This window comes from Vidua macroura, chromosome 7 (assembly GCF_024509145.1).
Source record: "Vidua macroura isolate BioBank_ID:100142 chromosome 7, ASM2450914v1, whole genome shotgun sequence".
In the NCBI taxonomy this organism is placed as follows: domain Eukaryota; kingdom Metazoa; phylum Chordata; class Aves; order Passeriformes; family Viduidae; genus Vidua; species Vidua macroura.
The window spans coordinates 4,782,254-4,808,604 of NC_071577.1; the positions used below are offsets into that span (position 1 = coordinate 4,782,254).

At 50.2% G+C, this 26,351-nt stretch overlaps 2 protein-coding genes across 4 annotated transcripts in view; one reads left to right on the top strand and one right to left on the bottom strand.

Annotated features, from left to right (window-relative positions):
• The window catches only part of LOC128810381 (putative methyltransferase DDB_G0268948), a 172,305-nt gene that overhangs the window by 8,992 nt on the left and 136,962 nt on the right, over positions 1-26,351 (bottom strand). The gene's annotated exons all lie outside the window — the stretch shown is intronic.
• On the top strand, positions 429-15,464 carry MREG (melanoregulin). Its single transcript, XM_053983206.1, has 5 exons — positions 429-529; positions 3,777-3,936; positions 11,587-11,677; positions 13,262-13,425; positions 14,209-15,464. The coding sequence occupies exons 1-5, from the start codon at positions 441-443 to the stop codon at positions 14,338-14,340; spliced, it is 636 nt and encodes a 211-aa protein (XP_053839181.1). The 5' UTR covers positions 429-440; the 3' UTR covers positions 14,341-15,464.

Consider the following 26,351-nt stretch of genomic DNA (forward strand, 5'->3'; position numbering starts at 1 on the left):
GGTAGGACCGGAGCGGGAGGGGCCGGGCCGGGCAGGGCAGGGCAGGGCAGGGCAAGGCAGGGCAGGGTAGGACCGGAGCGGGAGGGGCCGGGCCGGGCAGGGCAGGGCAGGGCAGGGCAGGGCAAGGCAGGGCAGGGTAGGACCGGAGCAGGAGGGGCCGGGCAGGGCAAGGCAGGGCAGGGTAGGACCGGAGCGGGAGGGGCAGGGCAGGGCAGGGCAGGGCAGGGCAGGGCAGGACCGGAGCGGGAGGGGCCGGGCAGGGCAGGGCAGGGCAGGGCAGGGCAGGACCGGAGCGGGAGGGGCCGGGCCGGGCAGGGCAGGGCAGGGCAGGGCGGCGGGGGCGGTGCGGAGCCCGGCCCGGCCCTGCCGGGGCGGGGGCAGGGGACGGCCGTGGGGCCGGCCCGCCCTGCCGTGCCCTGCCCGGCTCTCCGGCGGCGCCGATGGGGCTGCGGGCCTGGCTGCGATCGCTCGGCTGCTGCGGCTGCTGCGGCGGGGAGGCGGCGGCGCCCGAGAAGGAGCCCCTGCTCAGGTGAGACCCGGCCCGGCCCCCCGGAGCCTTTCCCCTGCCCCGTTCCCCGCGCTGTCACCGCCGCTGGAGCTGGGCATCCATCCCCTGTCAGAGCGCCCGGGGCTCCGGAGGGATCGTCCCCGGCGGGATGGAGCCGCTTCCCGCTCTCTTTCCGCCCGGGTCGGCTGCCACAGGGGCTGGACTCCTTCTGACAGCCGGCGATGGCCGCAGGAGCCCTGCCCGCGGCATCCCCTCGCTGTTCCCCGGCTGTAGGGACGCTCCAGCGCTCGTCTTTCCACGGTGGGATTTCAATAGAGGAACAAAAAGGGGGGCCCTGCATCCCTGACCAGGGGGTCAGGTCCCACTGCTGGCAGCTCTGGGTTGTGCAGGGCTCTGCTCGCAGGCTGGGGTCGCAGAATGCCAGAACGGACTGGGATGGAAGGGGCATTAAAGCTCGTCTAGTTCCACCCCCTGCCATGGCCAGGGACACCTTCCACTATCCCAGGTTGCTCCAAGCACTCTCCAGCCGGGCCTGGAACACTTCCAGGGATCCAGGGGCAGCCTCAGCTGCTCTGGGCAACCTGTGCCAGGGCCTCAGCACCCTCACAGGGAAGAATTTCTTCCTAACATCTAGTCTGAATCTCTCCTCGTTTAGTTTAAGACCGTCCCCCCTTGTCCTATCACTATCTGCCCCAGTAAAAAGTCACTCTCCCCTTTAGGCACTGGAAAGGCTCTAAGGTCTCCCTGGAGCCTTCCCTTTTCCAGGTGAACACCCGCAGCTCTCAGCCTGGCTCCGTTCAGGGATGCCAGGGAGGAGATGACGATGCTCAGCCCGAGCCGGCTTTAAGGGAGAGCTGCGTGTGCTGATCTCTGGGGAGCAGATCCTGCTCTCCTGCTGTCGGTCGCATCCGCTTTGTGCACAGAGCGTGAGCTTGGGGCTGTTGAATGAACAGATTCTCCCTGACCCGTGGAGAAGAGCTGTGCAAACACTTAAAGAGGGTTTGCGTGTGGCGAAACACCCGCGTTTTGCGGCGGCTCTCCCTCCTTCCCCGATGCCAGCCGCCGTCCTGGCACCGCAGAGGGTGTCCCAGCCGCGGGATGGAGCCGGGACCGTGCCCTGCCTGCGCCCTCGGTGCGACAGACGCGTCGGGGAGGAGGGTGCCACGCTGCCGGCTTGTGGCATCGGTGTCAGCTCACAGCAGAGCTGGGAACACACGGCTTCAAACGCCCTGATTTCGCGCTGGTAAAGCAGTTACCTAAATAATAACCGGCTAATCCCAAGCATGGGGCCTCCGGGCCAGGAAATTGGCATTAACCTCCCGGGAGCCGGGCACACGTGCAGAGAGGCTCCTTCTGCTGCCCCGTGGCCGCGGTGGCTGTCCCTCACCTGGCACTCGCTTCAGTAACAGGCTGGTGATCCAGTTAATGCTGGCCCTAAGGAGGAAAGCCTCTATAAATTCTGGGAATTGGAAAGGCACCTGCCTTTATACACGTGTGCCAGCGTAATTAATCTAACAGCCTCATCGCTGTCCCTAACAGCCTAATGCTTGCCCGTCTCGGGGGGCTGTGGGGTCTCATTTCACAGTGGGGATCCTGCAATAGCTTGCTGGCTTTATTTTTACTGCAGCGCTGATTAAAGTGAATGAATTGCTTGAGATTTCAGCTCTTTTAGCTGAGTTTTAGGTTTGGGAGCTGGTGTTGCAAAGCATCCAGGCTGCTTGGTTGTCTCTTGATGTGTGAAGGTGGGGTCTGGCTCGGATGGTGTGCTCAGGATGAAAATAAAATAAATATTTGGGCTCCAAATGCTAACATTTAATGTGAACTGAAAGCCCCCTGGAGCAGAAATCTGTTGATGAAGCATTGGTGCTCACCATTTTCTGGATAAAATCCACAGTGTGAAATGCTCCCTGTCCCTTCTGGTGCCACGGAGACTCCTTAACCTGCAAAGCCACTGCTGTTCACGTGCTTCTTTTCTCCCTCCCATTTTTTTCCTTTGCAATATTGCTTGGAAGAGCTGTTGGCAGAGCTCTCTGTGCTGGTATGTATTTGCTGACTCCTGGGTGCTGCCACATGCCTGACAGGATGCTCCATGCTGTGATTTGGAAATGGGAATGTGCTGGGAAGTGCCCTTCAAGCTGTGAGGGAGGGAGTGGCTTAGAAAAGCTCAGGTGTGGCAGTGTTATTGCTAAATACTGGTGTTTTAAGTAGTTCAAATGTTAAGCATACATACTGGGGTAAATGCCTGAGTGGGAAGAAGCTGTGGAAGGCAGGGTGGGAGTGAACTCCTGCTGATGGCACACTGGCTCCTGAGTGCTCCCTCCCTGTCTGCTCCACCACTGAAAAACGGTTGTGCCCTTCCACACCCTCCAAGTTACCTTTGTTTGCTTGTCTTTAATGGGAGATTATACAAGATTATCTTTCCCCTTATTACCTGTTGCTCAGGTTTTTGGTTTGTTGAAAGTCTAATTAACCTTCCTGCTGGAATGCTGATGGGAATTAGGGTTTTTTTTATATTTCATCTATGTGCTGGAGCTCCTCTTAGCATCTTTGTATGGCTTGGTGCCCACAGTGTTACCTGAAGTTTCTCTGGATGAGTTCCTTGGGAAAGGAATGGGGTTTGGGTAGCAAACAAAATAAACAGTGGGTTGTTCTGACAAGAAGTGAGCAGGGATTTCCAGAGGGTGGTAAGGCCAAAAATAGTTCTGCACTTGTAATGTTCTGCTCAAGGACCTGGACATCTTGCTTAGACACTTTATGGAAATCCCCTGCTAAAAATCCTCTTGGCAGAAGCGTTCTTGTTTAAAAATTGCACATCCCAATAGCAACATAAAGCCATAAAACACAGAACTGCCCCAGTGCAGAGAAAAGCTCCCCACCTCTGTGGGGACTGCCTTCCCAGAAGATAATGCTCAGCTTTGCTAAGCAAATAAAACCTGGAGTTCACTAGAAGGCTGAGGACATTTCCATTTACAAAATAAGATGGGGCTGAATATCCTTTCCATGCCTTGTGTGCTGCTGCACAGCTCAGCACATCACTGCAGCTCTGAGGTAGGAGCTGCTGGCTGGGGGCACCTGTGGGCATCGCATGGTTTGGTTTGCACCATGGCTTCCCTGCTCAGGATGTTTGCTAAGGAAAAAACCTCTGTGCCCCCCATGCCCCCTGCTCCCCTCCCTCCTCTGTGGGAGAGGGGAGGGCACAGCAGTGGGCACTGGGAAGGCAGCAGGGGCCAGCCCGGTGCTGACGCTGCCTGCCCCTGCGTCCCTGCAGTAACAACAACCCCTACGCGTCCTTCGGAGCCACCCTGGCGCGGGATGAGGAGCAGAACCTGTGGAGCACCCCCCACGACGTGACCCACACCGAGGCCGACGACGACCGCGTGCTCTACAACATGATCGTGGTCAGGAGCCAGCTGGACAAGGACTCGGAGGTGAGGGCTGGGCTGGGGGGGGTTTGTCACCCCACGGGTTTGGCAGGGTGTGGTGAATTACAGAATCACACAACGCTTTGGGATAGAGGAGACCTTATCCAGTGCCACCCCCTGTCGTGGGCAGGGACACCTTCCGCTAGCCCAGGTTGCTCCAAGCCCTCTCCAACCTGGCCTGGAACACTTCCAGGGATCCAGGGGCAGCCACAGCTTCTCTGGGCATTCTGTGCCAGGGTCTCAGCACCCTCACAAGGAAGATTTTTTTTTTTCCTAATATCCCATCTAAACCTACTCTCTGTCAGTTTGAAGTCATTCCCCCTTGTCCTGTCATTCCAGGCTTTTGTAAATAGATTTGCCCCATCCTTCCTATAGGATTCCCTTCAGGCACTGGAAGGCTGTAATTAGGTCACCTTGTCTTCTCTTCTCCAGGCTGAACAATCCCAGTTCTCAGCCTTTCCTCACAGCAGAGCTGCTCCATCCCTCTGATCACCTTGGTGGGCTCCTCTGGACTGACACCAGCAGGTCAATGCCCTTCCTTCAATTCAGCTGCTGTGGAGACCCCAGAGTCCCCCAGTGTGGCTGATGTAAACACCAGGTCCTCCCACCTGTTCCACCACCCTCCAGATTTTATCCTACATCTGGTGTGGATATCTCTGTGGCCATCTCATCCCTGGGAAGCTCGGGGGTATCTCCAGCACCTGATCCAGGAGGAGCTGCCCTGAGGTGTGGTGTGTTTCTCACCTCCATGGTACCCTTGGGTTCATGTCCCTCTATGGTGAGAATCTCCGTGTTCTCCTTGGCTGGGATACTTTCAGTGCCCTCCCAGGGCATTATCCCTTTGAGCATAAATTGCCTCCAGACTATTTTCTCCCCTCACTCCCCATCCCCTTTGGAAATCTGTTTCTGTACATCTTTGCTCAGCCCAAACCAAAGGTTATGTACTTTCTGTGGAGGAGTGAGGGAACACAGCAGCTGACTCTTAAAAACCAAGGCAGTCGGGAGGTCAGTAATGGGCTGCCTACGTGCAGGGATGTGGAAAAGACACAAAGTAGGCTTGAGCTGGAGACCAGGGACAAATGGACTTCTCAGGGAAGGAAACTGAGAGGAGGAATAGAAGAGACAGAGAAAGGAAAAGAAAGTGACAGGGAATGGGAAGAACATGAGGAAGGTGCTTTACAGTGGCTAGGAAACCTTTGTTTCTCACATATCGGGAAGCAGGGAGATTCCAGGGAGGTTTCCCAGGCATTCATAGCAGCTGGAACATGCTTGGGAACGATGCCCTGCAACCACCACAACCCGCCAAGGTGTGCTGGGAGCTCTGGGGCCCAGCCCCATTTGCTGCCTCCCCAGGCTGCTGCTTTGGTTGGACATTTCCCTGGTTTGTCCTTCCCGTGGCCGGGCTGACGTTTGCGCGGCCCTGGCAGCGCCCGGAGCGCCGCTGGGGACGTGTCAAGTTCAGTCCTGCCCCAGTGGGATGCACGGCAGTTCTCGGGAAGCAGGGAACTGCCACGGCTCTTAGTGGGAAGGGAAAAATCATGGCTCTTACGTAAAGGCTGTTCTGCAGCCCTGATTTCCTTTGCTAAGGCACTTCAGCACAAAGGAGATTGCAGTGGCCTGATTAGGAGCAGGCTGTAGCAAACAGTGACACATTTTTCTCCTCTCTGATTGCTTTCATGACTCCAGAACAGGAGTTATGAAGTTATGAGTTAGCAGGAAAGCCTGGGGGCTTCATGTCTAACTTCAACGTGATCCTACTTCATCCAAGAGTCTGCAGGAGTGTAACTGTTTCTCCTGTGATAGCCTCTGTAAACCAAAAGCCAGCTCAGCTTTACAAGGAGCCTTAAACTCCAGAGAAATCAAAATTACAAGTGGTAATTAGCTAAAAGAGGTAATGGAATGTTTGTATACAGTTGGTCAGAATCCCCATTTAATGGGTTGTTTTTTTTTTTTTGGTGAGTTTGATTTAATCGTGGTGTTTACAATGGATGGTTTTGTAACAACATTTTCATGGTGGCATGTGACCTTTGTGGTTCGGACTGGAGATCTCTTCTCTCCCCACTGCTGCTCTCTCTACCTTGAGTTGCTTGTCTGAGAGAAGCCAGGGAGCTTCATCCATCCCAAAGTGGCTGAAGGAAACAAGGACAGCTCTGTTTAGGGGGCTGCACTGTGCACAGCAGTGTTGTGTGTCACCCTCGTTCAGGGGGCAGGAAGAGCATCAGTTATGGCTGAGCAGGAACGTGCTTCTGCCCCTGCATGTCCTAAACCCAGTGTGCCTGCCTGTCCTAAATCCTGCCCTTTCTCCTGCCCTCAGTGTATCTGTAGGGTTTTTAGTGGCTCTGAGCAGTCCCCATGCCTGCCAGTGGACAAAGAAAGCCCAAAACTCAGGGGGCTTCCTCTCAACAGCAAAGGCAGGATCACATACTCTGCTTCTTCATGCAGTGCAATCAATAAAAAGCCTGGGGGCACAACGTCAGGGCAACAGTAAGGAAAGTTTTGAGGAAAGCCAGTGCACTTTATGCACGTGGCCCCGTGCCCTTTGCAGCTCAGGATTGGCAGCAGCTCTGCTGTCCCCTCTTACAGCTGGGAAACTGAGGCACCACAGGGAAGCCCAGCAGGCTGCTGCAGTTTCCAGCTGCAGCTCTTGCTGGGTGGCAGGACAGAGAGGACAGCAAAGCCAGCATTCCTGCACTTGGCCCCTGGTGCCAAAATCTCTCCTTACTCCAGCAAGCATTTTAAAACTAGGCCAGATTGCAGTGCCTTCTCCTCCTAACGAGACTTCAGCTCAGAGAGAGAGAAAAAAGTCTGATTGCAGAACAACACTGGGCTGCAAAAGCCATCATCTGCTTGGGGGGCTGCTCTGCTCCCAAAATCCCCAGGGAGAGCCTGTGGATACTTCAGGACTGAGGATGGAGGAACAATTTTCTTGTGTGGTGCACAAGTGTTACAAAACCCTAGGTACTTCCTGTGGTTAAAACTGGCTGAAAGGAGAACTTGCTGCGTTTCTGCTCCTTCATTTAACAAAGAAATTCTGGTGTGCAGTGCACTCATGGTATGCTTTGCCATTCCCCACCTGTATCTCAGGGATTTCCCAGCACAGGCCTTTGGAAGGATCCCAAAGAGCAGGTTGCTGTCCATCGTGTGTTCCTGATCTGCATGGCCCCATCTTGGCAGTGTTGGTGCCCTCCCTTGGGGTCAGTTCTTTGCCCCCACGATGGGGCAGGACCCACACCTGATCCATGTGGAGCTGTTTTCCTCCTGTCCCTGCTGGCAGCTCTGCTCTGGGAAATTTGGCAGCTCCAGCCCAAACTCAGTGTGTCCTTAGCTTGCACAGAGAAAACCAGGAAAGCCATTGCTGAGGGGCTGGTCAAGCAGATGCAGCCTTTAAAGATGAAAGCCATCATCACAGATTTGAAGGCTGGGATCATGTTTCAAATATGGGAACAATGGGAGTTTTTTTCCCTACTCTGGCTCTGCAGCTTCATTGAGCCTGTTGTAGGTAAAATAAATCTGAGGTCTGGTGGTGAAAAGAGCAGCAAGGGCTGCACTGGAGCTGTTGCTGGGCCAGTGTGTGTGAGGTGCACAGAGTCCCCTCCATGAGGTCCCCTCTGGAGTGGCCCTGGTTTCTCCACGGCCTCTGCTGGGGTGTGTGGAGTTCCCCAGCCGTGGGCAGGGAGCTGTGCACCAATCCTGGCTTCAGAGAAGGAGCCAGGGCAGCTGTGCCACAGCTCTGGGAACAGAAACTAAAGGTGGCATGTTACATGGTGACTGAGGAAAACCCCCTGTTCTCATGGCTTGCTATAAATCCAGGGTTTCTCTCTTCTCTTGGCTTATTCCCTAGGGAAAGGTGGGATCATAAACCCCATAGCAAAGGCAATTCCTCAGCCTGCATCCCTGCAAGGGGCCTGGCTAGCAGAGCAATGCTGGCATGATCCCCCTGAAAAGCCCATTAATGAGCTGGCAAGGCCTATTTTTCTTTCTCCTCCTGCTCTCCTACAGGATTATTCTTTTCTAAACAGGTCACAGAGAAGGTCAGAATTGTGACCAGCTGTTACTGGGGCACAGAGAGGTGATGGGATTTATCCAGGGCTGGGGATGCTGGCTGGGGAGCCCAAACCCAGCCCTCTTAATGTCTGTATGCCTCTCTTAAATTGAATCCAATTTAAGCTTCTTCTGAGATGTCAGTCTTCTATTTGTTCAGCTACTTCCAGTGGAGCAGAGCAGGAGCATCTCTAGTACCTGCCTGCACTGATATTCTGCAGTCTTTCCCTGATAACTCTGTTTTGACCTCATTTCTAAAATAACTCTTGAACAGAATGGTGACCTCAATTGCTTCTAAGAGAATAAAGGCAATGGATTTGGTAGAGGATTGTTCTGGCAGCATGAAGAAAGCTCCCTAGTAATTAGGAAACTTTCATATGATCAGGGATGAGAAGCTGGACAGTGTTGCCTGTTCTCTTGGCACATTTTTTCCCAGAACTCTAAGTTATGTACCAGCCTGGCTTATTCCATGTCATTTGGCATTTGCAGATTTAATGGTTCACACTAGAGAGTCTGGGGAAGTTTTCTAGATAAATATTTGAAGGGCTGAGCATGTAGAGAAGGGAGGCAGTGGGGTTTCCCTACTGCTCCTGGGATATTCTTGACTCACACACTTAGGGTTTTCTCAAGCCCCCACTGGCATCTGTTCTGGCCTGCTCTGTAGGTTTAAAGGGCAAAACTGGCTGCAAAAAACAGGTCTGGGAACTGCAACCTGCTTTGGTTCCCTGTGGTTAACTCAGGTTTTGGGAAAAAAGTCCATTTCTTAAAGGACTGCATTTGAGTGCATGGCTGGGATGTCCCAGAAACACCCCACATTGGTGTGTCAATCTCCCCCTGTGCTTTCCCAGCCCCACGTTCAAGAAGCCTCCTCCCTGGCCCGGGAGTTCTTCTGACTTCCCGAGGAGGCCGAGGGAGAGGGGTTTGGTGTGGAGCCGCCTGCCCTGCCCTGCCCTGCCTTGCCCTGCCCGGCCCCTCGGAGCGCTCCCTGCTGACCCACGGCCTCTGATCCCTCCCCAAAGCCTCTGATCCCTCCCCAAAGCCTCAGATCTCGCCCCTGCCTGCGCACGGGCAGGGCAAGCTTTGCTCTTCCTCCGCTGGGTAGCTCAAGGGAGATGCTTTTTAGAATAATTTTGGGTGTGGAGAGATGCTCTTGAGTTTATTCTCTCATTAAAGGCACGCAGAGCACCGCCCGTGGCAGTTCAGATGTCTCTGCTGGAAGGAATTGCCTGGGAAGATCCAGTGGTTTCTGAGACTGATGGAGAGCAGGGCACGAGTCCCTTTGAGAGCTCAGCCCAATCCCATCCTGATAATTTCTGCTTCTCTGGGTGTTTTTCCATGGCTGGGAGCACCCTCCTCCCAGCTTTCTCCACAGAAGTATAAACCGATGCAACTTCATGCTCAGGCAAAATAAATCCCACCAGAACAAGAGGTCCCACACAAGCACCACAGTTAAGCATCATTTTGTATCCCAAAATCATTCCTTTGCACACTCCCCAAACTCCCCATCGACAGGATACTGTCAGAGCCCCCCTGGGACTGAACATTCACCATATTCACTTCCATAACACAGCTCAGACACTGTGATGTACAAGAAAGCCATAACCTAGATTCCCTTAAAAAAAAAACAGACAAGGGAAAACACGCTGCTGTTAATCCAGAGAAAATCAGGAGCAGCTTCCCTGCATGCTAAACACTACTCTCCATGCTTAGAGAGGAGTCTGGCTCCTGCCATGGGTTAAATCCCCACGGGCCCCCAAGCTGCTGCTGGGTGCCAGGAGGCCACATTTTGTGGAGAAGAGCATCTTTCCCAGTGCCCCAGCTCCCTAATTCCACAGCGTGAAGCACGCCTGGGATCACAGTGGCTGTCTGGAGGGATTGTCTGCACTAGAGGCCTTGTTTCTCTTCGTGGGAGGGCAGAGACACACAGTTATTCCCCAGCAGCATGCCCAGACTGGCTCCCTCTCCTTTCTGCCTGTGCCAGGGGGTCACGAGAGGGCCGAGGTGTTTCCAAGGAGCCCCTGCCAGCGGGGACCAAGGCATCATGCAGCTTTTCAGCCTCTTTCTAAAAACTCTCAAGTTTTCAATAAACTTCCCACAAAGCTTTAACATAATAACCCCCCTCTTTTCTTTTCCACCCAGAGGAGCTCAGTTCCCAGCTCTGAGCTGGGAGAGGAGAGTCTTGCCCCTGCCTCATTCCTCTGGTGAAGGGCTGTCCTGGTGCCTTGTGCTGGCAGCCAGGTGCTCTCCTGTGCAAACAGCAAAGCTGGTCTCAAGTGCCACTTCAGGACAGAGGGAAATGTGCCTCTGGAAGGGGATTTTGTTTTCTGGGAGTGAGTGGCTGTGGCAGAGCTGGTTCCCCTGCTCTCCTGACCTGGAGTCACCACTGTCTTTAACCCCACCAGCTGCTTTTTCCAAAGTGTAATCTCCCAGGGCTTCCTGCAGCTAGTGCTGATCAGCAGGAAAACAGGCTTGGCTTTAACTATCTGCAGTCATGGAATATCAGCCACATTCAGGGAAAAAACACTAAGGGATCTTCAAATCTTTATGGAATCAAGCCAGCTCTCTGACCAAGTACCAGAAAACAGTGGGATTTCTAACACAGGGCTGACCTCTGTGGGTGTTGTTTTTCTGCTCTGAACCCAGCATGGCCTGTAGGAAAATCTCAGGGTGACAGCACAGATTAACACCTGTTTATTCTTCAGGAGCCCATCTAGGTAATCCCCTGCTGAGAAATGAGATTAATTAAGGTTGTTAGTGGAAGGAAGTTATCAGGTGATGTTGTGACCCTGCTGTTGGGCTGCTTCTAAAAATGCACCCTTTGCATTGGTGAAACTTGGCTAGGAAGAGCTGGGAAAACTGCTCCTGGTTTTCTTGCAGAACACATGCATTTCCACAGGAATGCATGCTTATGGAATATGGAATCATTTAGGTTGGAAAAGTCACCTGAGGTCATCGAGTCCAGCCATTAACCCAGCACTGCCAAGCCCACCATAAGACTTGTGCAGGTGTGTTTAAATGTGCTGGTGTGACTTTAATAAATGACCCCAAAGCCTCCCCTCTTGCCCAGTATCCCATTATCCAGCTCTAAAGCTGGAGGTCCAGTGCAATATTTCAACTGTGCAGTGAAGTGAGGCATTAACTGGCAGCCACTGAGGGTTATCACATCAGATGGCTCCACTTCAGCCCTCATCCATCCATGTGCACCTCTTTCAAAAGAGGATACCCTGATCTTAAAAAAAATCAGTTTTTCTTGTTTGCTAGTACTTCTGAGCACCTGCCTGCTCCAGTTCATGCCAAACAGGGCTCTGTGTCTGACTGAGGAGCAGTTGTCAGCAATACCTGAGCTAAATGCTGTAATTTCAGGGAAACTGAAAGCTATTTTGTACAGAGAAGACACAGAAGTGCTGAACCAAGTGTCAAGCTAAATATTCTGTGTTGGTCAGTGTCATTTCTTCCAGGGGCAGCAGCAGCCTGGTCATTGACCTTCACAGCCACCACCTCATAGCTCAGTGCCTACGCCAACTCTGCACCTCTGGCTCCCTTCTGCAGAGCTGAAACTCCTTGAAAAGCAGCAGATTCCAATGTCTGAGTGTCTCTCATCCCTTTGCTTTGCAGGAGTGGCAGAAGCTCAACTATGACATTTACACTTTACGGCAGACCCGGAAAGAAGTGAGGAGCAGGTGGAAACACATTTTGGAGGATTTAGGTAAGCTGGAGGCCAAAGGGATGTAATTCCAGTGGTACTGAATGCCAGATCCCACCATGGCTGAGGATGGGAACGGCTCCACAAAATCAAGCTGGAGAGGAGGGAAGTAAAAGGAGGTTGCTGAGCAATGCCCTCATGTGTCCCACGTGGTATCTGAGGCTCCCCGGGGCTCAAGCACGGCGGGGAGGGGACAGGGACACCGTGTCTGCAGGCACATCAAAAGCCCATGAGCCATGATCACCTTCCAAGCCCATAATAACATGCACAGCCACCATTTCAAGCTTCCTTGTGGAAACCTTGCAGTGGGAATTCACCCTGGGTTTTTCTAAACAAGATAAGCAGGAAGGAATGAATATTCCTTCCAGATGGGAACACAGATACATCTATTTCGTTTTCTTAGCCAATGGCAGCTGATCAGAGCTAAGCCACTCACCTTGTTTGCTCCTAAGTGGGTTTGAAATATTCTTTCACCAAGTGGAATTGCCCCACAGGAACCCTCCTACTGCTGTTTCCAAGTGGTGGTGGTGGGTGTGGCGGGGTTTTCCCAATTGCCTGGCACACAGCATGTGACACTCGGGATGTGCCAGCACATCAGCTGGGTGACTTCCATCATGCTCTGGAGGTGGGTGGTGGCTGATGAGATGAGGATGAGTGAATCTATTCTAGGATACCCTCAGTGAGCCAGAGATGGGTATCTCAGCCACTCCTGCCCTACCTGCTATTCTGGCATTTGGGTGGGAGGAACACCATAAATCCATAACCAGGTGTCAACCCTCATCTCCACCCAGGTGGAGATGTGCAGCCTGTGCAGGCCAGGCTTGGGAGGGATCACTTGGCATCCTTCCATCTCTCACTGCAGGCTGACAAAGGCTCTCCCACATCCCTCTCACATCCACAGTAGTTTGAGATGTTCTGCAAAGGCTGGGGAAGCTCAAGGCCAGGGATCATTTGGCCTTAGTGATGCTAAATGAGCAACCAGATGTGAAACCTGCTATTTTCTGTTACCTAGGCTTCTGCTTTAATCATAAGCCCACCACTCTTACCCCATAAGTGTTTTCATGTGAGATGCATCACCACCAGCCCCCTGGAGGTGAACACAAAGAGTTAATGGTAGCCATTGCATTTAAAGACCCCTGCACTCACTCTCCACCACCTTTCCTCCCCTGGATACCCTTCCTATAATTGATGCTGACTGCTACAGGAACAATTAGCCTGGTGTTCATCACTGCCACAGGTTTTATCCCTGTTACCTGATTTAGGGAGCCCCACCAGCCCTGAAAGCTCTGGTAGCATCAGGAGCATGGAAGAGCTGAATCAGCACCCTGGGTTGTGCATGTTCACACACCTTTTATCAGGAAAACCAGCAATGAACTTGCTGTGATTACTTTTGTGATTTATTTTCCTCACCAGCAAGTTTATACCTGTCCCACAGCCTGCCTGAGGGAGCGCTGGTTTGCTTTAGGAAGTTGGGATGCAACTGCCCAGGGTGGAGGGGGAATAAGGAACCTTCCAAGAGCCTGAAGGGCTCAGGGATGACCCTGCTCTCATGGTTAATGACGTGTTTCTGTAACATCTCTTTCCCAGGTTTCCAGAAGGAAGCAGATTCCCTCTTGTCAGTGACCAAACTCAGCATCATCAGCGACTCTCAGAACATGAGCAAAGCCCGGGACATCTTATTAAAGCTCTCAGAAGAGACCAACATCTTCCCGACCAGCTGGGAGCTTTCCGAGCGCTACCTCTTCGTGGTGGTGAGTACTCCGAGCTCACCTTCCCCCACCATCCAATCTTCAGGGAGCTCACATGAGGGGGAGGAGAGCAGGTGAGCCAGAGGATGCTCAGATACATCTGGGGTGATCCCCTCAGATGTTGCACTTGGAGGTTGGTGTTCAGTTTCCTCAGAAAGGCCAGTGCTGCAGCACCATGAATTGCACACCCCTCTGCAAGTTCCCTGCAGCTGGATGCTCTTGCATCCCATACACAAGGTGGGAAAAGGACGTTGAGATGCTTGAGTGCGTCCAGAGGAGGCAACGAGGCTGGAGAGGGGCTGGGAACACAAACCCTGTGAGGAACCACTGAGGGAGCTGGGGGTGCTCAGCCTGGAGAAAAGGAGACTCAGAGGTGACCTTGTCACTCTCTACAGCTCCTGACAGGTGGCTGTGCTCAGGGGGGATTGGGCTCTTTTCTCCAGGCAGCACTGACAGAACCAGAGGACACAGTCTCAAACTGCACAAAGGAAAATAGAGGTTGGATATTAGGAAAAAGTTTTTCACAGAAAGAGTGATAAAGTACTTGAATGGTCTGCCTGGGGAGGTGGTGGAGTCACCATCCCTGGATGTGTTAAGAAAAGACTGGATGTGGCACTGGGTGCCAGGGTTCAGTTGAGGTGTTGGGGCTGGGTTGGACTCGATGGTCTTGAAGGTCTCTTCCAACCTGGTGATTCTGTGAAAAGATGAGGCCTAATGCCTGAGAGCAGCTGTGGAGGGACGTGCCTGGAACATCCCACAATGAGCACAATCCCCTTTGTTTGGCAGGACCGCCTCATCGCCCTGGACGCCGCGGACGAGTTCTTCAGGATGGCCAGCGCGGTGTATCCAAAGCGGCCCGGCGGGGACAGGGCGGACGAGGCCCCGCGGCCCCTGCAGAGCGTCCCCAGGGTGCCCTGAGGAACGTGCCTCACCGGCGTGACAGCGCTCCTGGCCAGGCTCCTGGGGCAGCAGGAGAACGCCCTCCTGGTTTCCCTGTGGAGAAGCGAGGGGCGGGCGGGAGGGCAGCGAGCCGTGCCCGGCAGGAGCGCACGGAAAGGTGGACGCTGGCCCCACGGGGCACGAGGGAGTGACAAGTGCCCTCGAGTAGCCCCGGTGGGACACCACTGGACAATAGTGTGTGCAGTAGGCACGGGGAGGATCTGCCATGCAAGGTGTTGCTGCCAGGAGCTGCAGAGGTTCAGGTGCCTCTAGCTCCAAGGGCTGTGAGGAAATCCACCTTTCCACCTTCTGCTGGTTCCTGCCACTGTCCCCTCCCTTGAGCCTGCCAGCCAGGAGGAGCAGCGAGACAGGATAAACACCTCCATCATCCACAGCTCTGTGATTCTGTGCACTGGTCTTCTTCCTCACCCCAGCCCTCCAGGCAGGTGCCAGGGGATTTGGGAAAGAGGCAGGAGTCGTGCCAGGACAGGATTTCATTCCAGGCAGCAAAGCCTTGGAGCAGTGTCACAGCTGGGTGCTCCATCCCCAGCCATTAGTGGCTGAGGGATGTTTTTATCAGGGGTGCTCAGCTTGACATCTTAAAAGAAGGTAGAGTTTAGGAAGGTGCCAAGTTCAGAGCTGCTGAGAATTTGGCTCTTGGAACATTGATTGCCCAGCATCTCAACCTATTTTGAAAAGTTTTGGTCTTACTTGCCTAAAAAAACCCCACCACAAAGCTGCATGTACTGGCAATATAAAAATCCTCATTACCAGCAGGGATGGTATAATGAACATCCTTTTAATCTTGGGGTTTTGTCTGATAACAAGTAATAATTTTTAAGCACTGGATTTGATAATTTAAAAACAAGTGGAAGTTCTTCACTGATGAACACACATGCTGCTAATCAGCCAGTTGAAAATGCTGGTTACACAGGACCTCCCAAAGTAGCAAACCAGAGCTTGTATTTGTTTATACCTACAGTGTTTGAAAAACAAAAATATTTATGAGCTGTTTTTGTTTGTCAGTCTTCCTGGAAACATTTTTGTCAACTCAGAACAGCAGTGAAAACTGAGTTTAATAAAGAAAACCAGCCTTTCTTACTGTCTCTGTGAACCTATTCAGGTAACAATATTTATGTTAACTGCTGATAGTAAAAGGGTTGGGATATTTGTAGACCCTCTGGAGCTTGTTCTCCACACACTTTAAATTGCCTGTTGACTTAGGAGAGTTACATTTGCCAGCCTAAGACCCAAGTCTTTGTAGGAGATGATGGAGATCAAATTTAATTTCAGTGGGATTTGGCATTAGGTACCCATTTCCTACTGATTTATTTTTTTTCTAGCAGGAGTTCAGCTGCCGTTTGGAAAATCTCACGTGTTTTTATAGAAAATAAACTTTGGTCCACGACAAATCCAGGGTTTGACTTGAACAAATTGTCGTGGAACAGAGAGATCCACGCTCTGAGGAGCGCCGTGCCAAGGTGCCCGACGCCACCCAAAATCAGCCCTTGGCACGTTGTCACTTACAGTGCTAGCTGTTATTTAAAACCACCTGATGAGTCTGGAAACCTCAGAGGCAAGAAGAGAAATCCTTTTAGCTGTGCTGCTTTTTTTGACCACGGAGGTCAGCGTTCAGCAGTGCCTTTGCAGAGCTGCCCCTCGCTGCTGTCACGGCTGTCAGACCGGTTCTGATGCCACCAAAATGCGTTTCGTTGTAACTTCATAGGGCAGACTGCCCAAAAGGGACAATAACCAGTATCTCTGAGTGAGTTCAGCTGCTGAAGTAAGGCCCCGTGCGAGGAAAGCGCTGAGTTTCTGAGTGCAGCCACAAGGAGGAGCTGGGATTTGTTGGATGAGAGCAGAGCCGCTCCTTCCCACGCTCGGGGAGGAGTAACCGGCTCAGAACTTCTGTTTGTGGACTGATCACAACAGGAACAGAAAAAAGCCTGTCAGTCCCAGCACTCAGCTAAAACTGGTCATGGGGTATCCTGAAAATATTGCAGAACAGCCTTTGGTGAAGTAGAAGGATGCAGAGTTTTGGAAAATCTGCAACTTGAAAAATGATAGGAACCAGCAGAAATTGTTTCCATATAAATCCAAGCTCAACTTGGTCATTCTGTCCACCTCCATAGGAAATGTCCTTCCATGCACTGGGATAGGAGACCAATAAACTGTATTTCAATTAGCAAAATGCAGAGAGCAGTTTGCCTTTTCTAAATTCCATAGAAAATACCAGGGAGATGCACAATTCCTGCCCTGACAGAACAATTCCCTTCTTCACTAGAAGCAATTTGGGATTTGATGCACCACCCAGGCCTCCAGCTGCCATTCACATGGGCTTGAGCCCCCCACCTGATATCTGGGGAAACATCTTGGGCATCCTGCATGTCCCAGGTGCCACTGGGGAGCCAGTCCCTGTTGGATTAAGTTCTTTTCTGACCAGAGATGGGGCAACCGAGAGGCGTTTTAAGAACTTTTATTCTATTTTTAGTCTCATGAGAAGGGTGAGACAATACAGATGTTATAATTCACAATTAGAAGCTATTTTTTAATTACAATACATTATAAGTGTTTCTTGGCCTACCAGCTTTTGCCACACCTTGCTGTAAATGCCTTAAAGCCAATCATCTAAATTACCCCTCGTGGGTCCCACTACAATGCATCTTTCATAGTTCTGTTTCTCCAAAGTATCTATTCTTATTTGCAAGGCCATCCTTTGAAACTTGTTTCTAGTTCCATTTCTCTCTCAACACTGTCTGTCCTATTCCATGGCATTTCTAAGTCAGCATTTCTTATCTCAAGGTTTGCATACAGATCTGTGAGCCTTCTGTCAGGCTTGGAGAATTCTCTACAAATCCATTTCCCACAGGCATCCTGCATGTCCCAGGTGCTACTGGGGAGCCAAAGCCTGCCCATGTCCAGGGAATGTTCCATCAACCTCCTGGGAAGCGGTGGCTGTAGGAGAGCCCAGCGAACACCAGATGCCACTGTTCCCTCAGCATGGGAAAAATCCTGTTTACGATGCAGGGGAAATATCCCCAACCTTTTCTTGCATGCATCGAGTCTCTCGAGCCTGTACGAACTGGTTTTCTGTTAAAGGTTGGGGTTTAAACAGTCTATAATGACTCTGGTGCTTTCCAGGAGACTGTGCCCAGCCCATCTCTCTTCCAGGGCCTGCTCCTGCTTGGAAGTGCCACTTGGCCTGAGGCTGGCTGCTGCAGGGATTAGCACATTCACTAAGAACATTTGTTTTTCTAAGTAGAGGGTGATTTTGGTATCCCTTCCTTCAATCAGAAAAGGAATAAGACCAAGAATTCTTTAAAATGAGTGATGGGAGAGGGTTTAAAGTACATCTGGGTTCACTTGGCTTTCAGATATTTTTTCCCCCTCAACCTGATGTTGCATTTAGCTAATATGTCATCAGAAAAGAAAGAAAGAAAAAAGGGACTTTTCTTTTCAACCTAAGCCATGCTTCACTTGGATTTCTTCTCCTAGAATCACAGGATGGTTTGGTTTAGAAGAGACTTGAAAGATGACTCCTGCCAGGGGCAGGGACACCTTCCACTATCCCAGGTTGCTCCAAGCCCCGTTCAACCTGGCCTGGACACTGCCAGCGATGTGGCAGCCACAGCTTCTCTGGGCAAAATATTTTAATATTTTTGGGTCATGGGGAGCAGCACTGGAGAGTTCCCTTCCTCCAAATTAAAGCTAGGAAGTAAGCACAGCGCAATTAATAGAGACCAGCTAGGAAAAAAAAAAAAAAAATCAGTTTACAGACCGTGTTGATTGTGCATATGCACATGTTGTTTCTGCTTTGTATTCCCAGTCTTCCTAGGACATACATCCTGAATTCGGCAGGATGAGCAAAAGAAAAACCAAAGTGTGGTGGAAATTCAGCTGTGAGGTGTTAGCCAGGCAGAAGGTGGCAGTGCAGGTGTTTGGTAAAGGCTGGAGCAGCAGCAAGCAAAGGATGCAGTGGCCTGGAAGGAGTCTGGCTTATCCATTTTACTTGTTAGGGATGTAAAATCACAGCCTAAGTTCTGATAAATAATGAGAATGGACACGGGAAAGAAAACTATCATATTTTAAATTTCAGCTGTAGGAAAAATTACCATTTCAAACTGCTCAGTTTCAGTCATTTCTAACGTTAGAAATTCCAACACTTACATATTCTTCCTGGAGGGAAAGCATGTACTTTTCTGGTCTAATGAGGATCAGTAACGTTGAGTGACTGGCCACAAAGTAGCTCTCCAGAAGCATTCCTTTGAAGACAAGCAACCATTTTTGTGTGGGGAGTCCTTGTTAAGCAAGCTGTGGATTATCAAAACCATTTCTTTGCCTTACAAATCGCAGACCTTGCGGACACATCCATCAGGAAGCTGTCCTTGCACAGGGGACACCATGGAGAAATCTCCTAATAGAACCCTAAGGAAAGACTGGCAGAGCAAAAGCTTGTAAACCTTGTCCTTACTCTTGGGGAGAACAGAGGTTTTTCAGAGTGATAATAAATTTAAGTGAATATTTTGTTGGACTTGGATTAGGAAAGGGAGGCACCATGGAGGCTGTGGGTGCCCTCCATAGGATCTCAGCAGCATTAGAATAAACAGATTTAGGCAGTCAAAGATAGATAGAGATGATAGAGATATATAGAGATAGAGATGATAGAGATAGAGATAGAAAGATATATATAGAGAGATATAGATATAGATATATAGATATAGATATATATATATAGATATAGAGATGATAGAGCCACATGGCTGGATGGGGCTTGGAGCAACCTGGGCTAGTGGGAGGTGTCCCTGCCCATGGAAGGATAATCAATCCATAGAGGCCCAACCCAACCCAAACCATTCTGTGATCTCAAAGCAAAGGCAAGAGGGCAGCAAATGGAGGCCCGAGAGGCCCAGACACTGCCCAAGGGGAGGGCAGAGCATTTATTTGGGGTGTGCAGAGGGTACAGGACTGGTGCCAGAATCTGTTGCAATGGTGCAGCATCATCTGGGTAGCAGCAGCAGGATGAAATGTGTTTGTGCATGCCCCAATAACCACCAGCAAAACCCCTGCCCGAGGAGAGTCACCAGCACGTCAGAAAGAAGAGAGATTTATGAAAGGATGTGTTACCAAAAGTTTATCCTTCCCAGAGTGGCAGCTTTATATCTGCTAAACTGCTGGGATTCTTTCCACTGGCTTGAACAGGGTTTGAGTCAGACTCTGGAGACACAAACACCAGAGCAAGTCCAGACACCACTGGAGTCATAAACAAACCTCCTGCCAGCTGCCCATCTACTCTTCTTCTGCATCAAAGTCGCAAAAATAACAAATATGGTTCCTGAGAAGACTTTTTACAAGTGATGAGAGGATCCACCTGTACTTCCCTAAAGAACAAAAATAAAGCCCAAACCATTTCTCACAGCCAAGGGATCATAAGGAAAATTCAGGTTGGAGGAGACCTCAGGAGGTTCTCTCAGCCAACCTCCTCCTTGCTTGAAATCATCTTCTCTCCCCTTTTGAAAATGGCACGAGAAACTTGTATGGAAAACATTGTTGGCATGCACACTCTCTAGAGCAGTACTGGTTGGTACAAAGAATAAATTTATTTTTTGTTTGAATTAAGAGAAATAGAAGATCTGTGAAACCCATCTGGAGGGCAGGTTTGGAATGGATTAATCCCTCCATGAAACTCTGCTTTGATACCTGTAACTCAAGTGACCATGGGTAGTTTTAAACATGCATTTTCCCATTCCTCCTTAGGTGGAGGAGCTGGAGGGAGGAATGATGGGAGCCTGGAGCCACCCAGGGCTATTCAGCCAGCCTGAGACATGGCCAGAGGGGAGATGTGGTCAGCAGGGAGCCAGCAGCAGCCACAGGGTCAGCAGCTCCTGTGGGATGAAGGGGGAGGAAGGGAAGGCATGGGTGTTATCTCAGGGACTGGGAGCTGAGCCAGGATTTGGAAACTCAGCTGCCATTCCCAGACATGCCCCATCTGCCTCTGCCCCTCAGGTCACCCCAAAGCACGATGGGGAGGTTGTGCCTCCTAGAACTGGTGGCAAAATGCTCTTCCTGTGCTGGAGGTATTGTCAAGGTCTTGGTATTTCTGCATCTGTCTTCAAGTAAAGCTTTGTATCTCTAAAATGTTCGCAATGCTATTATCCAAAAGACTCTGCTATAATACTTTCAAGATGTTTTGCTTCAATTTTGACTTTTTTTTTTTTTTATAATGCTCTCCAGCTTTTTAATATAAGCCAAATCAAGCATTGTTTCTATCCTGAAAATAACGTTTCAAATTTAGATCACAGCAGTGCTGAACCCGTTGGGTTCTTTCTAAATTCAGGGGACTACCTATTCCCCCAAATAGTTTCAATTCTGATAAATCAGAATTTCCAGACAGAATAGCAGTCAGTTTAGTTTTAAATCCTAACCCTGCCCAATATTTAATTCTTTTTGTGATCTGCTTGGGGATGCACTAACACAGTGTGCTGCACAGCTGTTGGGAACATCCCAATTATTTTTCGAGGGAAAATTACATTTCAAAACAAAAGGGAAGGGCATCTTTTAATCATTTTGACTATGTTTAAATGAGATCACCAAGAGAGACTATAGCTCTGCACAGACATGTGCAGGCATGCCTAGGAATTTGGCTTGCCTGCAGTTTATCTGTCCCAATTAAAGGCAGATGCAGCCTTTTGCTTCCATGGACATTGATGAACTGGTAGATGTGCTAACAGGGAGAGAACTCACACACAGCAACTGGTCCTGATCTAATCACACACATTCTTGCAGTGCTGTTTGGCTCCAGCTTGCCCAACTGCAGGAATATTTTCAGTTTTCCTTCCTTGGACAGGAATCACCCAAGTTTGGGTAATTAGGCCGTTTGCAGTTGATGTCACTTCTCCCCAGTCTGTGGCTAAAGAGGGGAATTACAGGATAAGCAAAGTGGCTTAGGCTGCAATTCTGCTTTGCAGATGAGAAGGAGCTTCCCTGGAGTACCTGCAAACATACTGGGAATGCTGGTGAGTGGCTCAGAAAGCCCAGCAGGTACTGAAATCTGTCCCCTGTCCTGAGAATTTTAGACTTTCTGTGCTGGAACCTGACCAGCTCCCCTGTTGGAACCCTGGTTACTGAGAATTTCAGACTTTCTGTGCTGGAACCTGACCAGCTCCCCTGTTGGAACCCTGGTTACTGAGAGTTTCAGACTTTCTGTGCTGACAGGCACTGACCCCCAAGAGAACACTGCATTTGACGTGAGGCTGTGGAGAAGGCTTCCAAAATTGAATGACAGAACTGGGATTGTGGGTGTGGAGTTTGAATAGAAGTGTGTAATATCACAGGGTGGAAAATGTAGAGTTAAGGGTTTAGAATACAGTAATATATATATAAAGCAAGATGGAGGTTTTAGGGTGGTGGCTGGTCCTTCTTCTTCCTCACTTTCTTCTCTATGGGCTTGGGTGGTTTTGTGTAACTGGATAAAAAAGTCTGCATTGTGGGCACAGGTGGTTGGTTATTGGGTTAAAAGTAAAAATAATTTAGGTGTAATTTCTTAATTGTACATTTATGCTTAAAAGGCCTTATAGAGAGAGGGCTCCATTTTTACTTTGTTAGAGAGAAGTACTGTAGGACTCGGGGTTTGTGAGAAGGCAACATAGATAAGAACTAATAAACATCTGAGACCCAACAAGAAATTCCATCTCAAGCATTTAATCCCAACCCTGGCAAAACAGAAGCAAAGACTCTGCACTGCCCTGCAGCCCTGGTGTCACCCACGAGCCCAGTTTGACCCAGACACACATCAGAGGTCAAACACTGTCAGCTCCTCTCAGCAGCTCTTGCTCTGAAGAAGAAGGACTGCTTTAAGCCTCTGCTTTAAAACTTCTATCTTGCTCCATATATATTACTATATTCTAAAACCCCAACCTCTAAGTCTTCTATGTTGTGATATTACACACTTCTAATCAAACCATACACTCGTAATCTCAGTGCTATTAATCAATTTTGGAAGTTTTCTCTACGGTTTCAGGTTAAATGTAGTGCTCTCTTGGGGGTCAGAGTCTGTCAGCACAGAAAGTCTAAAATTCTCAGCATGCAGAACTCCACCACTTGAACAGCAGCAGAGCACAGAAAGCTCTGTTTCCAGAGGCTCGTGGATCAGCCCCCCTGGATGTGAGCCAGCACAAACCCCTCCAGGCAGGCCTGGCAGACAAGCAGGATGTCTCAAGGTAAGCTCAGTGCAGTTTTTATTCCTGTGCTCATAAATACCCCTTGCTAATGCTGATTTCTCTACAAATTACACATTATCAAGAGTTTCAAGAAGTCTCACAGCAGTGCCCATGCTTCACACCACTGCAGGGCATATGCAGGACCAGAGGGCCCTTTTCCATCCTCCCCAGCCCTTATTTTTCTTAGCAATGACAATTTACATCACTACCCACCACCTTTTTTCAAATTCCTTCCTTACCTTTATTATTCTTATTTCATGTTATGTTTATATTTACATTTTTCTTACCTTTGAGCCTTCCCTTCCCTCCCTATTTCCTAGTTTGCAATATTGCAAATTTGTATTTAGTAAATTTGCACGGTTTAAAAGCTGATGAGGTGGTAGGGGCTGACTGGCAACAGGACCTCCTGATGGCAGTGGTTACCAGGCTTTTCCTACATTTAGGAAAAGATGTAACCATGGAACTATGTGAGGTGACAGTCAGTAAACCTACAGCTCTGCTGTGAAATATGTGCACAGACGTAAGCACCAGCCTGTGACTGAGTCTCCCACACATCACCCTGTGCAGGAGAACTTGCTGGAGACAGCAGAACTCTTCCCTTTTTTAATGATTCATGCAAACACAGCCACTGACTTGAGGGGAGAGAGCTCGAGGTTTGAATCTGGGGGGCCTGGTAGTCACTGAGCAGTTTCTAGGTAAAAATAAACATATTTCCCAACACTGGAAAAGGATCATCCAGAAGAGGTGTGTGGCCACTCCACCCAGCTTTTCATTCCTGTGTTTGCACCTTTTTTTTTGGAGATTCAATTCTCCATTTTTAACATTTCTTTTAGATTAGAGACCAGTTGAACTTGGTGAACTAGCACTAGATAAAAAGGTAGGGGGGAAATGAAGGTGAACAAGGAGAGGGATGGCTGTGATCCTGAAGTCCTGAGTATTTTGACATTGGGTTTTCCCTTGCTAAGCTGTAACTTGGAGAACCAGCACTGCAGGGTGATCCCTCCAAATACAAAAAAAGGCCATAATGCACCCATTTAATCTTACAGCCTTGCACAAAAGGGGTTTTACGTGCAGGGAGGATAATTGTGGGTAAGGAAGAGGTCAGAGTGGATGATGGGACTAAGTTGTAAACACACCTGATTGAGGCAGTTTATCTTCCTGCTTTAAGTGCACAAAACACTATTTTTCACTTGGATTCCTTTGTGCAACACCTCCCTGGTTCAGCAGGATGTGAGCCCACATGCTCCAGGCCAACAGAGCACCATCACTCATGGCAAGTGCACCCTTGAGACGTTTCTGCAGCTTCAAAGGCGGGTGAGCAGCAGCAGGTGTAAGGATGCCCAAACCTCCATGTGCCAGGGCTCCCAGGGTGCCATCCCATCCAGCTCCTTCCTGTCCTGCAGTGAGGATGGATATTGCTCAGGACACAGCCCTCAGTGGCTTGGGGAAGCTCTCCTGGTGACATCAACTCTCCGACTGACGCACGAGCAGAGGGTCTGTGCCCTGGAGCTCCTCACATAAATCACCACAGCTCTGCTGAGCCCAGGTGTCCTGGGGCCTGGCCCCAAACACTGGGCTTGTACAACTTCTTCTGGCTGTCTTGGAATGATTTGTGCCTTTTGAAGATGCAGAAGTGACTCCATCCCGAGCCAGGGCCAGTGACCTGTTACTGGGTTGATATGTGATAAATGACAGTGAGGAGCAAAGGGCAGCTACTCTGACTTTCACATATGTCTTCAGTAAACAAGGGGTGGAGGCAAACACACATTCTGCTATTTTAACCTGCTATTAACTTTTCAGTTTGAATTTCCAGCACTTGTTACAGCCTTTTTCTGGAATGATTTCCCACCCAGGAAGAGGCAGATGTGATGTTTTCACAGGCTGCAAGTGCTTTGTGCTTGCTTTGTCCTGTATGGGTCAGCACCTTGCTCAGGTTGTCTTGATTTGAAAAGCCAGGTGTCTGCTAAGGAGGGCAGGAGCCTCCCTTGAAATGGAGAATGTAAACCCCCTCCCTCTGAGTTATTATAATTTTGAAATTAAGGGGCTCTTAGGTAAAGATATGGGGATAACAGTTCTTTGTTAGGAAAAATAAAAATGCAGTAATACAAAACAAAACTGCCAGAGTGAGAAGAGGAGCTGACACCCCGTGGGTCAGGGAGGTGGCAGCAGTCCCATTCCATGGGGGCTCAGCCCTCCTGCAGTGCCAGCTGTGCTTCTGCCGGAGCAGGATCCTGGACAAGGCTGGAGTTTTCCTCTGAAGCTCCAGGGCTGCTGGAGATGGGCCTGGGCTCCCTCTGGGAATGCAGTGGGGCAGAAAGCTGCTCCTCTGGGAATGCAGTGGGGCAGAAAGCTGCTCCTCTGGGAATGCAGTGGGGAAGAAAGCTGCTCCTCTGGGAATGCAGTGGGGCAGAAAGCTGCTCCTCTGGGAATGCAGTGGGGCAGAAAGCTGCTCCTCTGGGAATGCAGTGGGGCAGAAAGCTGCTCCTCTGGGAATGCAGTGGGACAGAAAGCTGCTCCTCTGGGAATGCAGTGGGGAAGAAAGCTGCTCCTCTGGGAATGCAGTGGGGAAGAAAGCTGCTCCTCTGGGAATGCAGTGGGCAAAGGCTGCTGTGGTGTTGCAGGAGTCAGATTGTATCCAGGTAGGAATGCTTGGCTCCTCCCCTGGGCAGAGCATCTCCCCATGGGATGATGGAATTTTCTCAGCCATGCAGGGACACTCACTGGCCATGGACAGCAGAGATCTCCTGGAGGGAGGATTGGTTGTGGAAGAGATAAAGAAACCTGCCCCACCTGGTTTTAACAGGTGGCCCAATTAGCAGAAGATAAGTGCCCCACCTCTAACAGATGGTGATAGAATACACAGCCCCATTCCCAACTAAGACATAGCTGGAGACCATCAGTGGTAAAACCAGAGCAACCATTCCAGCTGAGGATTTTATTTAGTTTTAGTCTCCTTTAGGACCACAGTCCTGCACTGAGAGGAATGAAGGATGCCTTGCCAGGCAGAGGTGGACATTTAGGCATCACAGTTTGATGGGAGAGCTGAAAAAAATGTGTGATCCTGCATTTTCCCACTGTAGAGCACAGAAACCTCTCAAAAAAAAAAACTCTGGGAAGAAGAGGGGATAGCAGGCAGCTCTCCTTCTACCCTTAGCAGAGGCACTAACCCCTCCTGAGCTGATATTTTTCTCTATGAAATAGCCTATAAAAGATTAAATTCAAGCTATCTGTTTCTATTTGTATTCCTCCTGTGTAGCCCTTTGAAGCGTATTTTAATTCTCCCTGTTCCCCAACCTCATTTCAGCTGGTGGTGGTGGAAGGTATTTAAAGTTACAGCCGTAATCCCATGGGCCACTATGAAAGAAATTATAAGGGAAAAAAAAAAAAAAAAAGGAAGAAACACAGAAAGAAACCCCAGCTCTGTCTGATGCACAGCAATGCTTATATTTCAATTACAGAGAGCGAGGGGCCAGACTCAACAGAGTCTGAGACAGGGAAAGGAAGAATTATGTTGGAAAACCAGACACGGAAGCCATAAAAGAGCAAGTGGCTGTAAATGGCTGACCCAGGTAACGCAGCGGGCAGGTGGTGACCGTGCTTCCCATCAGAACTGAGCACCCCCCACCCGACTGACCTGCCCCGCAGCTGTGCTGCTCCTGCAGGGCAGGAGCGGCCCGCGGGGCGCTGGGGGGATGGCATCCAAAAAGCACCGCTCTAGAAATTGAACTGCACGGAGCTGATGCGGGGCAGGCAGCTTCCCAACACCATTTCCTT